Source organism: Erinaceus europaeus, chromosome 3, assembly GCF_950295315.1.
Source record: "Erinaceus europaeus chromosome 3, mEriEur2.1, whole genome shotgun sequence".
Classification (NCBI taxonomy): domain Eukaryota; kingdom Metazoa; phylum Chordata; class Mammalia; order Eulipotyphla; family Erinaceidae; genus Erinaceus; species Erinaceus europaeus.
This window is the reverse complement of record NC_080164.1, coordinates 177,308,568-177,324,869: the sequence shown is the minus strand read 5'-3', so window position 1 is coordinate 177,324,869 and position 16,302 is coordinate 177,308,568. Positions and strand designations below refer to the sequence as shown.

Below are 16,302 nucleotides of genomic sequence, written 5' to 3'. Positions count from 1 at the left end.
TGGCCCTGGGTTCTAGCCCAACTCGGCCACTTGGCCAACTATGTCTGAGAACTGAGATCGGTCTGTTCACCTCTCAGAGTCTTGCTTTCTATTTCCTTTTCAATTTCTTCTTCTTTTTTTTTTAAATCTTTATATATCTTTTTTGATTATTATTTGATTGGACCAAGAGAAATTGAGAGGGAAGAGAAGCTAGAGGAGGAGACAGACAAACACCAGCAGCCCTGCATCTCTGCTTGCGAAGGTCCCCCCACACACACCCCTCAAGTCGGTGGGGAGTCTGGCTTTTCTCACAGCAAAAGAAAACCCTCCCTACTGCCCTAGACTAATGTCAGCCTGCCTGGGCTTAAACCTTGCCCCCAGAGTCTGGAAGGTAGTGCATCTATCTGGTAGAGTACATGATTTGCCATGATGAACACTCAGCTTTGGTACCACCCAAGGCTCACACCGGTATAAACCCCTCCCACCGGTCAATCAGTCAGTAAATAAAGAAGTCAGTCCCACCTCTGCCTCTGAGCAGTTGGTGACCCTAGGCCTCAGCTTCCAGACAATGAAAGAGCACTCTGCTCACCGGGCTGTTTGGGGTTCCCTGATCCCTCAGCAGGCAGGCAGCCTGTGGCTGTTGGCAACTCTGTGAGGACAACAGGGCAGCTGCGTGATGCCAGCTCCTTGACAGGAGAGAAGGGGACCAGTCAACGGGGGCTTGCTTGCCCCTCCACAGGGATTCCCCTCTAAGGCCCAGACCCACAGGAGACAATGTGGCTTTGCCCGGGCTAGCGGGGGGATACATGGCTGGTGGGTATGACACAGTATCCGGTTTCTACGTGGACGCTGGCTTAGCGACAGCTACTGGGCAGCTGTCCTCAAAGCCATCCCTCTCCCACAGGGACTGTGATGGCACTGAAGTCACTCCAGACGTAGTCACACACTGAGCCCAAGCAGGTATGACCGCAGTTGGGACCGGGCTCAGAATTTCCAGCCATGGGAGCTACTCTCTACCCTATCTCTATCCAGCTCTCTAGTTCTATTCTCAGCTCCGACACCATCTTCTCAGACAATATTTTTAGTCTGCCTCCAAGTTAGCAATCAAGGTCAAGCAAAAATTGCTAAAGTAATAAGCCCCTAGGAACATATCTAAAATAGACTTCCTAGCTTCTTTCCACCCTAAGATTCCTATTCTCAACTGCTCTATTCCTACTTTTTGGTTCCTGCTTATTAAACATTTTGTCCTACCTCAAATCTTACTGACTTTCAGCCACCAAGTTGCAGATGCTATTGTGATCCCATCCTGAATCCTGGGCAGATGACCTCACCAATGTGCCCCAGGACCCCACCTCTGCAGAGCCCTGCCCCACTAGGGAAAGACAGAAACAGGCTGGGGGTATGGATCCACCTGCCAACAACCATGTCCAGTGGAAAAGCAATTTCAGAAGCCAGACCTTCCACCTTCTGCACCCCAAAAAGAATTTTGGTCCATATCCTCAGAGGGGAAAAGGTTAGGGGAAGATGACTAGAGGGCTCTGAAACTCAATTCCATCAAGACTCCAAGAGAGAAAAGAGGAAAGACATTTGGAAGTAGAAATAGGTGTAGGTATGATTTCAATAGTCAACTCATATCTGTGATCTTGGGAGAACCACTGCAGTTTCCAAAGGAGGGAATGGAGACACAGAACTCTGGTGGTGGAAACAGTATGTTACACCTGTTATGGCATAATTTTGTAAATCAACAATAAATCACTAAAAAAGTATTCCCAGCCACTCTCTTGGAAGTTGGCAGGAAGCTCAAGCCTGGTTCTCCACCCAAGGACCACAGGGTTAGGGGAGGGGATGTAGAGAGAGCTGGCCAGGAAGGCAGGCTGGGAAGTGGCGACACGCAGGGGCAGCTGGGACGACAGGTAGTGAGCACCAGGTACCTCCCTGGCGGCTAACTCCTCCACAGAGCTGCTGAGAAAGTCCTTTCTGTCACCCCTTCGCTAATGCTGACAGGCTGCCGTTCCCTGTGCCAGAGGGTTCTGACTCAGATTCCCAGCCGGTACAGGCTGGTGCAATCAGGAGAGTCAAGACCTCCCTCGACCACCACCTCCACCTGACTCCCAGAGTTGCCAAGGAGACCTGGGTGAGTCAGTGGCTGCTCTTGGAGGCTAATTATGAATCTAGTTTGTAGGATCCTGGCCTCCAGACACAAAAAGATGTTAAGTCTCAAGAAATTCCTCCCAGGGGCCAGGTAGTGGCCACCAGGTTGAGCGCACATCAAGGTTACAATGTGCAAGGACTGGGTGGGGTTTGAGCCCCCAGTCCCCCACCTGCAGGGGGAGAGCTTTGCAAGTGGTGAAGCAGGGCTGCAGGTGTCTCTCTGTGTCTCTCCCTCTCTATCACCCCCTTCCCTCTCAATTTCTGGCTGTCTCTATCCAACAAATAAAGAAAGAAAAAAAAATTTTAAAAAGAAAGAAGAAATTCCTCCCGACCTGCTTTTCTTGGTCCTTTACAGTTTGGTCCTTGGGGTCAGTTCTCAGCAGAGCAACACACACACACACACACACACACACACACACGTTCTTTCTCTCTACACGGTGAAACCTCTAACCCTGTGACTTCAGCGACCTGTGTCTGGCAGCCTCTGCTGTGAGGGGCTAAAGAATATAGGCAAGCGACAGAGTGGGAGAAAGCCAGCACCTCAGGGTGGGCCTGCTAAACTCAGTGTTGGATTCATGAAGCCACTCAGTCATTCACCTTGGAAGGGAGGGGTAGCACTCTGCTGCTCTGGTCTACGGATGAAACTTTGGGGAATTTCCTTCTCCAGAGTCATGAGCACGGAGGAAGGTCAAGTGACAAGCAAGTCTAACACTCTCAGATTAGGATTATTAAATCTATTAGATTAGGATTTAACCCTCAGAGGTCATCTTGTCTTCTGGCCTCTGGGGATGATGTCGGAATTCAAAACTGCAAATTGCACTGAGTGCTTTGTGTCCACCAGAGGCTCTTTGAACCTGGCTATCTGAATGAAGGCTTTGGAAAACACAGCTTTGTCTTGTAAAATAAGTGTGCAGACAGAGTTCCTCTGAAAGACAAGGTAACATATGGGAATGCGATTAGGGATTAGCCAGCTCCATGATACGTATTAGAATGGCACACAGGATAGTGCTTCGAATGAAGAACTCAGAACAAACCTACAGGAGACAACTCAAGTACACCACTGACCAATTACAAAGAAAAACCGAATCCAAGGTTCAAAACACAGGTAGATATCTGTTTGTTCAGTGACATTTATATCAAGCCTACAAATGAGGGGAGCATTTCTATCAAGAACAGTTCACTTCTCTCAAGAACGTCAACTTTATTTTTTTGCTTCTGTTCTTTGGACTTCCAGATCCAGTCTTTGACGTGACAAGAAACAGTGAGCGGTGTTGATTTAAGTTTCTCTGCATAACAATAAGGGCCCAGAATTTATTTCACAGAACTGGAAGAAAAATTGAGAATGACACTTCAGGCTGTTTTAACTGCTGAGTGTCAAATGAAAAAAAAAAAAATTCAGTAAAGATGCATTTTATAAAAAAAAAAAAAAAAAAAAAAAAAGCTATAAACTTCCCATAATGTAAATGAGTCCTAAGGTTCATTCTCAAAAACTAACACACACATGCAAACGTAAGACTCTTATAAGCAACAGCTGACAAGCTAAGGAAGCTAACAGAGATTACTAAGATGTATTTTTAGCAATTCATTACAATATTGATCCTGTAGTTTCAAAACAAGTTCAGGATTGATATGGCATCAAGACAAAGAAAACTTGAAGGGGCCAAACCCTCACACCAAGCAAGTCCCAAAGATCAATTTATTTTTTTATGGGTCCATTCCTGAAAACACATACCCTCCCCTGACCCAAGAAAAAAGTCCAAGTACAGACAATAGATCAGACAGCCGTAGGCGGTCGACACACAGCAGCACCTGTAAGAATTCTAGGCTAGTGGACGCCGTGTAGGCCCCAGCTCCGTCCCCTCGCTCCAGATTTCAGAACTAAGGTAAATGGCGAAGAGGGTAAATGGATACAGCTGCCAAGCCTGTCCTGGCCCTAAGCAATGTCAGAGCCACGTTTTGTCAGAGGTAAAAGATACTTTTAAGTGCTAGCATCCCATGAGAGACAATTATTAATTTCACATGTGCAGGCGGAATCTTCATTTTGTAACCCTAATATTTACCGCTTCAGTATGCATTTAATAACTGGCAGCTCTAACAAAGAGAGAGAGAAAGAAGGAAGGGACGAATAAAGGAAAGAAGGGAGGGAGAACAGGAGGCAGGGAAGAAGGGATATGGAAGAAAGGAAAGAGAGGGGGAAAAGGAGGGAGGGAGGGAGGGAGGGAAGGAAGGAAAAGAGCAAAAGAGAGAAGATGAGGAGGGAGAAGAAGGTAAAATAATTAGAAAACCAACATAAGTGGTGAGGTTTAATTGCTTTCATTTCTTATTAATATCCTTAACCTGATCTGCGGTTCTTAATGTCAACTTTCTGCTCCTGGGCAATCACCCATTTAGAACCTCTCTGACTTTAGAATCAGAGAGACAGATGCCAAAAAGGCTGGGGGCCCTGAGGTCCCGGGTTCAATCCTCATCACCACCATGAGCCAGAGTTGAGCAGCACTCTTTTCTCTGTACCTCTTACTCTCGTTAAAATAAAGAAAATAGGGGGTCGGGCGGTGGCGCAGTGGGTTAAGCGCAGGTGGCGCAAAGCGCAGGGACCGGCGTAAGGATCCCGGTTAGAGCCCCCGGCTCCCCATCTGCAGGGGTGTCGCTTCACAGGTGGTGAAGCAGGTCTGCAGGTGTCTATCTTTCTCTCCCCCTCTCTGTCTTCCCCTCCTCTCTCCATTTCTCTCTGTCCTATCCAACAATGAACGACATCAACAATGGCAATAATAACCACAAGGAGGCTGCAACAACAGGGGCAACAAAAAGGGAAAAATGGCCTCCAGGAGTGGTGGATTCATGGTGCAGGCACTAAGCCCAGCAATAACCCTGGAGGAAAAGAAAAGAAAAGAAAAGAAAAGAAAAGAAAAGAAAAGAAAAGAAAAGAAAAGAAAAGAAAAGAAAAGGAAGAAAATAACATAAATAAAAGGAAATGAACCTCTGACTTCAAAACGCTGTCTACTCTGAGTGTACCTTCACCAAGGAACGCTGAGGTCCCTGTGTCTGCAGACAGGTGAGCGTCTTCCTCAGGGGGGGTCACTTACCTTCTGGGAAGGGCTGGGGTAGCACCATGTGGATGAAGAGGCATGTCATTCTGAACATAAAGCCAATGGGCCCCGGCCTGTACACCTCTTTAGTCTCATACTGCACGGTGGGTATATCAGATACCGTATCTCCAGCCTCCTCGGCAGACGCCCACGGGCCCTGTGAAACGGTCGTCCACATCAGTCCGAGCAGCAGTGGGATCCCAAGAGCATGGGCCATGGCTAGCGGGAGCCCCACAGCATGAGGTAGAAGCGGGGGAGGGGGGGACCTCCTGCCTCAGAGGTTCTGGAAGCCTTGTTGAGGTCCGAGCGAGGGTTTCTGTGCTGTGTTGCTGTGGTGAGGACTGGTTGGTGGGGTCCCCCGGTTTCCTGGCTGTGTTGGCATGAGATGAGGGCTATCAAGGAACCTTTTTTGGGAGGCTCAGGGGCTCAAGACACCATTCCTGGCAAGGAGAGAAGGGACAGCAGTCAGCAGGCTGGCAGTCTGAGGAGCTTTAGAGCAAGCCCTAAGCCTAATCCAGTGATGGAGGGCGGGAGCAAGCTCCGTCCTGCTTTGGCATCTTTGTGGGACAAAAGACCAGAGTTCCTCCCCCAAGACATGACACTCCAGACACAAACCCAGAAGCAAAGCTGGTGCAGATGATATTGGGAGAGAAAGAACAGAGTTCGCATTTATGTGTCACTTAGAATATTCTAGATACAGGGGCCAAGTGATGGCACTCCTGGTTGAACGCACACATTACACTGCACAAGGATACATGTTCAAGCCCCCAGTCCTTACCTGTAGGGAGGGGGAGGTTTCATGAGTTGTGAAGCAGTGCTGCAGGTGTCTCTCTCTCTCTCTCCCTCTTTATCTGCCCCTCCCCTCTGAATTTCTTTCTTTTTTTTTTTTAAGGAAAGAATATTCTAGATATTACCCTCCAGGATGTCCCAAGCAGGGCCCTGCTAAAGGCACTGTCCCATTTTAGAGTTGAGGAAAGTGATGGACTAGAAACTGACAGCAGAGGGAGGAACTGACAAGAGAGAGAGGAGGGAGTTGATGGAGGTAGGTAAGAAAACTGATAGAGAGATTTGATCACAAGGGCACTGCTGAGCAAGAGTGGGATGGGAGGTGACCACTTTTGAGTAGTGGAGTGACAGCATTTAAATCCGACGTACACAGGCTGTGCAAACAGATTTTCAGGCTCAGAACCCAGGAGTGTGGTGACACAATATGCCAGTGACCATGGACGGAAGCCCCAGCACAGTGGTGACGTCAGCCTTGGCGACAGAAGGCTGACAGAGTATGCAGTGATCTGCCCAGGTGCATGGTGGACTGTAGGTGAATCCAGACTGTGCTGGGTATGCAAAGCACTGTAGGTAGGCTGAATAGACTTAAAAGGACAGCAGCCGGAACTCTGGCTCTCTTTGGCTGTGGCTTCTTCTCCTGGTCAGATGAATCTTGACGGAGGTGCTCCAGGCATCCATCCGCCATGGCTACTTCTCCTGAGAACTAAACACGTGTGACTCTGCTAGCCAGTAAACTTTTAGACCCCTCTACAGCTATGAGCAACCTTTACCAGAGCTGATAATTGTTTTATCTCATGGGACTAAACTTTGATAACCATATTTAGACTTTGTGGACCTAGCGTACTCTTAACCCTTGATGATAAGTGCTTATTTTGCCTTTTACCAGTTTCACTCTAATAAACCGTGTATTGTTTAAACCATTTCCCAGCTACCTGCTGAGAATCCTTCTACATGACGCCCTGACTCCCAAACCTTTGTTTAAAGTTAATTTACAACACAGGAGCACCACAAGTCAAAGCTGAGCAGTGAGTGCTCTGATTAGAATCACGATGATGACGATGATGATGATGATGATGAAGATACCAATAATACTAGGCTTCACTCATCTTGGATGGCGCTTGAAGACATCGTGTTAAGTGAGATAAGTCAGAAAGAGGAGCATGAATATGATCTCACTCCTGGACAGAAGTTAAGAAACAAGAACAAAGGGGGAACACAAAGCAGAACTTGGACTGGGTTTGGTATACTGGTCTCCAAGGCAAAGGACTCCGGGGAAGGACGGAAAGGAGGGGGCTTGGAGTGTGTTGGGCTGCATGATGGTGGAAAAAGAGCTAAAATGGAGGTGAGAGCGTTTTGCAGGCACCTATCATGGTGAGACGAGAAACTCTACCAAAGAGTCAACAACTGTGCAATAGAGTGTGTTAACTCCACAATAAGGTAACTTTTTAAAATTGTTGTTGTTGTTGTTGTTATTATTATTGATGTCATCATTGTTAGATAGGACAGACTGCCACCTCTCCAGATTCAAAGGAGGTCTCGAAACTTTACATCAGGCTCAACCTGACGCTGTTGCCTGGCTACGGAAGAAGGGCAAACGCTAGAAGAAGAAGATAGGACAGAGAGAAAAGGAGAGAGAAGGGGAAGACAGAGGGGGGAGAGAAAGATAAAACACTTGCAGACCTGCTTCACTACTTGTGAAGCAACCCCCCTGTAGGTGGGGAGCTGGAGACTCAAACTGGGATCCTTATGCTGGTCCTTGCGCTTTGCACCACATGTGCTTAACCCGCTACGCTACCGCCTGACTCCCAATAAGGTGACTTTCAAGATAAAATATACCATCAGGCATAAGTGAATGATATAAAATAACAAAATAAACCCACGGGCCTTCAGGAGTCCTATCATGACAGACACTTTAACCTACATCCAAGTCAAAGAAAGTTCCAGACAATTGATGGAACTGTATGAGCTATCCAAAGGAAGATGTCAATTCACATTGACTCTCCTTAAAATACCTTACTGTCTGGTCTTCTTCTTTTTTTATATTTATTTATTTATTTTCCCTTTTGTTGCCCTTGTTTTTATATTGTTGTTGTAGTTATTGATGTCGTCGTCGCTGTTAGATAGGACAGAGAGAAATGGAGAGAGGAGGGGAAGACAGAGGGGGGGAGAAAAAGATAGACATGGGGTCGGGCGGTGGCGCAGCGGGTTAAGCGCATGTGGTGCAAAGCGCAGGGACCGGCGTAAGGATCTCGGTTCGAGCCCCCAGCTCCCCACCTGCAGGGGAGTCGCTTCACAGGCGGTGAAGCAGGTCTGCAGGTGTCTATCTTTCTCTCCCCCTCTGTCTTCCCCTCCTCTCTCCATTTCTCTCTGTCCTATCCAAAAACGAATTGCATTAACAAGGGCAATAATAATAACCACAACGAAGCTACAACAAGGGCAACAAAAGGGGGAAAAAATGGCCTCCAGGAGCGGTGGATTCATGGTGCAGGCACTGAGCCCAGCAATAACCCTGGAGGAGGAAAAAAAGAAAAAAAAAAATGAAAAAAGAAAAAGATATTGCTCTCTCTTTCTTCCTCTCTCTGTCTCCCTCCCTCTGTCACCTCCCCTATCTCCATTTCCCTTCTCAATTTCTGTATCTACCAAAACATAAATATCTTTTAATCTTTATTTTGGATAGACAGAAATTGAAAGGGGAGGGGGAGATTGAGAGGGATAGAGACAGAGAAATGCCTGCAACTTGTCTCACCACTTGTGAAGCTTTCCCCCCAGCAGGTGGGGACCGGGGGCTTGAACCCAGGTCCTTGCACATTGCAATGTGTGAGCTCAACCAGGTGCACCACCTCCTGGCCCCAAGAAAATTAGTTATTTTTTAAAAAGGAAAGAAGAAAGCAAATAGTCTTTGTGAGACCTCTGACCGCTCTTGGAGGTCTCCTAGGCTGCACAGGGTGGAGAGGGGAGCAGGGGAGAGGGGCTATTCAGATTGGAGAGGACTACTGTCCAATAGGCAGGTACACACACACACACACACACACACACACATCATATACACAATCACATACTGATAGATGGCACGCACACCATTCACAATAATATACACACAGACACACAACACACACACGTCCACACGCACATATGCACATGCACTCCACTTGTAATATGGACGTCACTCACCACTTCTCAAGCCATCCACTAAAGAACAGATGGGCAGACAGTCGAGAAGCTGAAGGTATTAAAGGCTCAACTAAGTGAAACGGACGTCAGGGTAATGCCACCAGGGCTCTGGCAGGGACAGAGAGAAATACGAGAGTGAGAGGAGTGGGATTGGAGGAAGAAGAGAGAGGAAGAGAGAGGAGGAAGGAAGAATGCCCCCACAGGAGAGTTGTAACTAGACAAGACATCCTCAGGACAAAATGTAGGGGTGGAGGTTGAAAGCCGAGTGAGTTGCGATTTTTTCTTCTGCAGACTTCCAGGATCCATTTACTGGGTTTCAGCTACACGGTCAGAGTTCTCCCTTGCTCCAAGATGAAGGCCTCTTCTCACTGGGCAGAGCTCATTTTTAGAGCACAGTCAACGCTTACTACTTCTGAGACACTCCACAAGTCCAACACCACATAAGGTGGATCCAAATCAAATCCAATAAAGGAGGAGGCTTTCTTCATCTCATTTTTTTTTCATTCATTCATTCATTCTTTTTTTTTTTTTCTGCCTCCAGGGTTATCGCTGTGGCTGTGCCTGCACTTCGAATCCACTGCTCCTGGAGGCTATTTTTTCCCATTTTGTTGCCCTTGTTGTTGTTGCTATTGTTATTGTTGCCATCGATATCATTGTTGTTGGATAGGACAGAGAGAAATGGAGAGGAGGGGAAGACAGAGAGGGTGAGAGCAAGAGAGACACCTGCAGACCTGCTTCACCGCCTGGAAGCGACTCCCCGCCAGGTGGGGAGCCGAACCACGATCCTAACACCAGTCCTTGTGCTTTGCTCCACGTGCGCTTACCCGCTGCACTAGACCCGACTCCCCATAATCATTGTTTTGCCTGAAACTCCCCTCCCTACTTCCCCACCCATTCCATTCCTTTGATCATATCTGATCTATCTTCTCTTTGCCCTCAGGACCCCCTCTGGCTGCTGGTTACTGATAACCTTGCTTCCTCGTTCCTTTAACTAGGGATTAAACCTCTTGCTCAATAATTACTGGAAAAGTCCTGACCCTCCCCAGACCCTTTGCCTCCCTACCATATATGGTATACACATGCCACTTCCTTCTGCGGCCCCTTATAAACCCTGCTTTGCTGTTCAATAAATGGATTTTGTACACGACACGTTCCCCTGGTGATCTCTGGTGGTGCCTCTTGCTACATAGGGAAAGATACAGTTGCTCACCACTACTGCCCCAGAACCTTCCTTCTCCTCCCGCCCCATCATGCACAATAGAGTGGGTAAGCCCTAAAGTTTTTGCCCAGGGAAGAGGCCTCCCCACCAAAGAGTCCAACAATCATCTGTTTTTTTCTTTTTTTGGGGGGGAGGGAGTGGGAGCTTGAACTGGAAGTTGCCCAGCTTCTGAGTCCTAAGGACAGAAACCCTGTCTCTCTCTGACTGCGTGAGCTTGCCTGAACTCCGAGCTGCTTCCTGGAACAACCGGCCAGGTGTGTCTTGAAAGCCTGGTGAAGGCAGTTCCTGATTCCTTCTAGTAAAGATTGGCAGGGTCTCACAGGGCAGCTAGGGCCACAAACCAATCAGGGCTCTTGTTCTAAATCCCGAAGCCCCCTGCCCTGGGCTCTTGAGCCTGGAGAGCCAGCCTTTCTGCCACTTCTCAAAAGCGCTCAGTCCCCTGTCCTTTTTCTGTTAAAATTCCCCAGAGTGAGCTTCTATGACTTGCAACACCTATCAGTCTTCTCCAGAAATGTTACAAATAGAGCTTGGCCCTCTGCAAATTCCACTTCCTTCCTAGTTTCAACGGCATCAACAGAACAGCCTGTGGTTTACAGTTTTCTGGGGTCCTGTTTGTTTTCTTTTTGTTTGTTGTTGTTTTTCCTCGGCCAGGTCATGAGCTCGATACCCTTCAGCTGCAGAAGGGATTTTCAGGATCAAACCCTGCAAGTTCTGTGAGCTATCTGCTGCACTGCCTCCCTGACCCTAAGCTCTGGTCCCTTCCAACCTGCCCTTAGACACACTCCTCCACTTTGCTGTGCTAGAACCTGCATAGCCTCGAGTGGAGACCACAAGGAATTTCATCAAATATATATCTAAATAAATAAAATAACTATGAAGCACACCCAGGAAACAAAACTATAGCGACGGTCACCGCAGCTTTTGTTCTCCAGAAAGCATATGAGTCTCTAGTCCCAGCACTAAGGACGACAGTGGACAACTGTGTGCATGGGGTCTGGAACTGTGCATGGAGTTAGGGGCCTAACAACACACACACACACACACACACACACACACACACACAGAGCTGGCAGTCATAAACTGCCTCCAAGGTCCCTAGTGTCCCCCCAAACAGACAAGGAGGGGGGGCTTTCACACAAGCAGTCACGTCACACAAGCTGAATGGTTGTGGGAGTTGCTCATATCCAAGTTTTCCAGCCAGCACAGAGAAGGGGCGATTTCAAATGGCTGAGACAAGCCTGGAACCCCCAGCTGAGTGGCTCCAGTGGGGAAGAGCCCTGGAAAGCCTTTCTGGAGCTGGGGAAGGAGGAAGATCACCTGAAGCTGCAGAAAGTTTTTGGGGTTCTGTACCTGCCCCCCCCTCCATCTCTGCTTGACCACTGGACCCCACAAACTGCCTGGCGCTCCCGATCCTCCCTCTCCCCCTGCCCCTTACGCGAGCCTCTGCAAGGCTGCAGGACACAAAAGACTGAGTGCAGCCAGCGGGTTTGTCTCCAGGAACCCGCCACCAGAAGGGAAGGCGGGGGGGGGGGGGGGGTGTTCAGCGGGGTTGGGGGGGTGGCCACCCCGGCTTGGCGTGGTGGGGGTCTGGCCAGGATCTGGGCTCCCCCAGGAGGAGGAGAAAGAAGTCCGGGAGCGGTACACCCCCATTACCAGCGGTCGGACCACCCTGCCCCCCTGGGCTGGGACTTTCGGGGGAATTAACCTGCCCCCCCTCCTCCCTCACCTCCATGCGCCCCTCTCTGTCCACGCTTCCTTTTGTTGTCCCAGCCTGCGCGGGGCTGGCGAGGTGCGCCCCGAGCGCCCCGCTCTGCACCCCGCGATCGCCGAGGGGCCCAGCTCTGTTCACCCTTAGGGTGGGAGGGGGTGCCTCAACCCGAGTGCAGGCGCCCCCTCTTGGACTCCTGGGGGGGCTTCCCAGGGCGCCCCTAAAAGTCCCTTCCAGCTACAGGAGGTCGCCGGCTCAGTGCGCTGGGTTTGCAAAAAAGGAGGAAGTTGCTCCTTCCAGCTCCCCAGACGGGGAGGTCCAGGGAGCCCCCACCCCCTGGGCCACCCCAGGCGCCTCGCTCACCTCCGAGCAGTTGCCGGGACCCCCGAAGCGTCTCTCCCGGGTGGTCAGCGCGGACGTTGGCGCCCAGGAACCTGGAGCCTCGGCCGCGCTCGTCCAATCGCGGGAGAGAGCGCCCACCCACCCGGCCACCCACCCAGGCACCCAGTCTTCTAGCCACCCAGCAATCCGCGAAGTTCGCACCCAGGTCACCCTCCCGCTCTGCACTGGTTCCCGGGGTCCCCCCACCCCAACCGCCGCATCGGGAAGGGGAAGCAGAGAGGAAGACAGAGAGCCCCCAACTCCCCAGCTTTCCACAAGGGGGGGGGGTACCCTCAGAGCCGCAGAGGCTTCCCGGGCTCAGGGGTGCGGACCTGGCGACTCCCCTTTCGCAGCCCGGCTCTCCAGACCCGGGTTTGAGGACGACTTATGGAGGGGCTTCGGGGAGAGCGGCTTTGCTGCTGCCCCGCGAACCCCAAGAAAGCGCGGGACCTCGGTGCCGGGCAGGGACCAGGAGGAGCTGCCGGCTGGGTCCCCAAACCCACTCACCCGCGGCGGGGCGGCCAAGCGCAGCCTGGGGGCCTGCGGGGCGGCGGGCTCGCTGCTCGGAAGCCAGGCGGTGCAAGGGCTCTTTCTGGGGGCGCCCCCCACTCAACCGGCGGGGCAGTTTGGCTGCGGTGTCCAGAGGCACCCGCGCAACCTGGGCCCCGCACTTCCTGCGCGCAGACCTGCCCACCAGCCCGCCTCCAACAGGCCGCCGAGCCACTCCCCTTCTAAAAACTGTCCCCCCCTCCTCTCCCTTCTTCCAGCTCCCAAGGGCCAGTGAGACCGCTCTCGGCTGGGCTACCTCCTTTGCCCTCTGTGCCACCAGCGGACCCCGCCCCCCCTTTGCTTTGCTTTTTGCTTTTTCCAGACAGAGGGACACCACAGCACAGCTCCCCCTTCTCTCAAGAAGCTCCCCCTTTGCTCTGGTGCTCCCACAGAGTGGCTGAGGGACCAACCGGATCCCAAGGGCCTGATAAAATGTCTCCTGCAGGCGGTAGCGCATTGAGTTAAGCGCACATGGCACAAAGCTCAAGGACCAGCATAAAGATCCAGTTTGGAGCCCCCGACTCCCCTCCTGTAGGGGAGTCCTTTCACAGGCGATGAAGCAGGTGGCAGGTGTCTTTCTTGCCCCTCTCTGTCTTCTCCTCCTCTCTCCATTTCTCTGTCTTATCCAACAACGATGACATCAATAAGAATAATAACTACAACAATAAAAACAAGAGTAACAAAAAGGAAATAAATGAATTTTTTTTAAATGTCTACTGCGGGGGCCGTGGTGGCGCACCTGGTTGAGTGCACAGGATGCAATATGCAAGAACCAGGGTTCAGTCCCCCAACCTGGCCCCTGCAGGAGGAAAGTTTTCCTGAGGAAAGCTTCTGAGTGCTGCGGGTGTCTGCTCGCTCTCTCTCTCTCTCTATCTCCCTCTTCCTCTCAGTTTCCTTCTGTCTCTATCCAGTAAATAAATATAGATAATAAAAAAAAAGTTAAGTGTCTATTACACCTGCCGAGTTAGCTCCCAACACAGCATCATCAGCAGCATCAAAGTAAAAGCCAAGTCCTTTATGTTCTTAATGTGTCCCACCGAAATGCTGGAGTTAGTAAACACACACACACACACACACACACTCACAAGCAAGAAGCCAGCAAGTTTTAACTACTAATTCCATGTTTGTCTCTCTGCTGCCTTGTCATCTTCACTCCAGTTAAGCTGAGTGCCCTCTGCCGAGGACACCCCAACCTTGCTGTCTTGAATTGGAAATACTGACCCTGGGGGGGGGGGGGGGAAGGGGAACACAGCTTATGGAAGAAAAGCCCCATCAGAATGGTATCTAGCACACTGTAGGTGTTTGTGTCTGTGGTGCAGATGGGAGGGTGGACACCAGCAGACAGTGGAATGGTGGACAGGGATTTTTAACCCTGTAGTTCTCTCTTTACCCCAGAATCTAGCACCAAAAAGGTGCTGAAAGAGTGCTGTCTGAGTTCTGTGGACCTTGAATGTCTGTGTTTTTAGGGCAGCAAATGGCAGTTTGGGAAACTTGTAGAAATTACAACTCAGGCAATGGTAAAATCCAGTGCTGCTGGGAGAGGCAGAGTCAGGCCTGTTTCCTGCTCTGCAGAAAAGTCCAGAAAGTCAGAAATCTTTGCTGGAACACCTGCAGAGACCCCAGAGGGAGCCGCTCAGCCCTGCTCTGACCTGACCAAATGCCGATGCCACCCCTTCATAAGATTCTCATTTTGCGCATGTGGTGCAAAGCGCAAGGACTAGGATAAGGATCCTGGTTTGAGCCCCTGGCTCCCCACCTACAGGGGAGTCACTTCACAAGCCATGAAGCAGGTCTGCAGGTGTTTATCTTTCTCTCCCCTTCTCTGTCTTCCCCTCCTCTCTCCATTTCTCTGTCCTATCCAACTACGACATCAATAACAACAATAATAATAACTACAACAATAAAATAACAAGAGAAACAAAAGGGAAAATAAATATTTTAAAAATTTTTTTTAAAGTAAAAAAAATTCTCATTTTGCCTTCCTGAACCTCAGCTTCCTTGTTGAGAAAAAGAAAATAACAGGGCCTCAAATAATTCCTGTCTTTTTAAAATTTAATTCTCTTTATTGTGGGATTAACGGTTTACAGTTGACAGTGAAATACAGTAGTTTGTACATGTGTAAAGTTTCTCAGTTTTCCACATAACAATTCAACCCCCTCTAGGTCCTCCTCTGCCATCATGTGTACACAGATCTTTTTGGATGGGTGTGTTGGCTTCCTTAGGATATATCCCCAGAAGAGGAATTGCAGGATCATAGGGTAGGTCCATGTCTAGCCTTCTGAGAGTTCTCCAAACTGTTCTCCACAGAGGTTGGACCAATTGACATTCCCAACAGCAGTGCAGGAGGGTTCCTTTGACCCCACAACCTCTCCAGCATTTGCTGCTGTTACCTTTTCTGATGTATGACATTCTCACAGGAGTGAAGTGGTATCTCTTTGTTGTCTTGATTTGCATTTCTCTGACAAGCAAAGACTTGGAGCATTTTTTCATGTGTTTCTTGGCCTTTTGGATCTCTTCTGTGGTGAATATTCTGTCCATGTCCTCCCCCCACTTTTGGATGGGGTTGTTATCTTGTTGTTGAGATTTGCAAGTTCTTTATATATTCTGCTTATTAGCCTCTTGTCTGATGTATGACATGGAAAGATCTCCATTCTGTGAGGGGTCTCCTTGTTTGGGTAGTAGTTTCTTTAGCTGTGCAGAAGCTTTTTAATTTGATGTAGTCCCATAGGTTTATGCTTGTCTTAGTCTTCTTTGTAATTGGATTTGTTCCATTGAAGATGTCTTTAAAATTTATGTGGAAAAGAGTTTTGCCAATCTTTTCCTCTAAGTATCTGATAGTTTGTGGTCTAACATCCAAGTTCTTGATCCACTTGGAATTTACTTCTTTATTTGGTGAAATATAGTGGTTCAGTTTCATTCTTCTGCATGTTTCAACCCATTATTTCCAACACCATTTGTTGAAGAGACTCTGCTTTCCCTATTTAATAGTCAGGGCTCCTTTGTCAAAGATTAGATGTCCATAGGTGTGGGGGCTCACTTCTGGGCTCTCAATTCTATTCCACTGGTCAGTATGTCTATTCATGTTCTCGTACCAAGCAGTTTTGATGACAATGGCCCTATAATACAATTTGAGATCTGAGAGTATGATGCCTCCGGTTCTGTTCTTTTTTCTCAATCTTGTTTTGGCAATTCTAGGTCTTTTCTGGTTGCAGATAAACATTTGTAGCATTTGTTCTATTCTTTTAAAAATGTGGTTGGGATCTTGTTGGGGA

At 49.2% G+C, this 16,302-nt stretch overlaps 1 protein-coding gene across 6 annotated transcripts in view; it reads right to left on the bottom strand.

Annotated features, from left to right (window-relative positions):
* The window catches only part of PROM1 (prominin 1), a 100,252-nt gene extending 87,213 nt beyond the window's left edge, over positions 1-13,039 (bottom strand). For 4 of the 6 annotated variants that reach the window (XM_016185913.2, XM_016185915.2, XM_016185914.2 and 1 more), the window contains exons 1-2: positions 12,464-12,556; positions 5,214-5,656 (exon numbers count right to left, since the gene is read on the bottom strand). In XM_016185913.2, coding sequence (XP_016041399.1) covers positions 5,214-5,433 — 220 coding nt within the window. In that variant the 5' untranslated portion in view covers positions 5,434-5,656; positions 12,464-12,556. Of the gene's footprint in view, positions 1-5,213; positions 5,657-12,463; positions 12,558-12,988 lie in introns of those variants that run through there. The other 2 variants (XM_060188302.1, XM_060188304.1) reach the window with 2 other exon arrangements.
* Between the last annotated feature and the right edge of the window lie 3,263 nt (positions 13,040-16,302).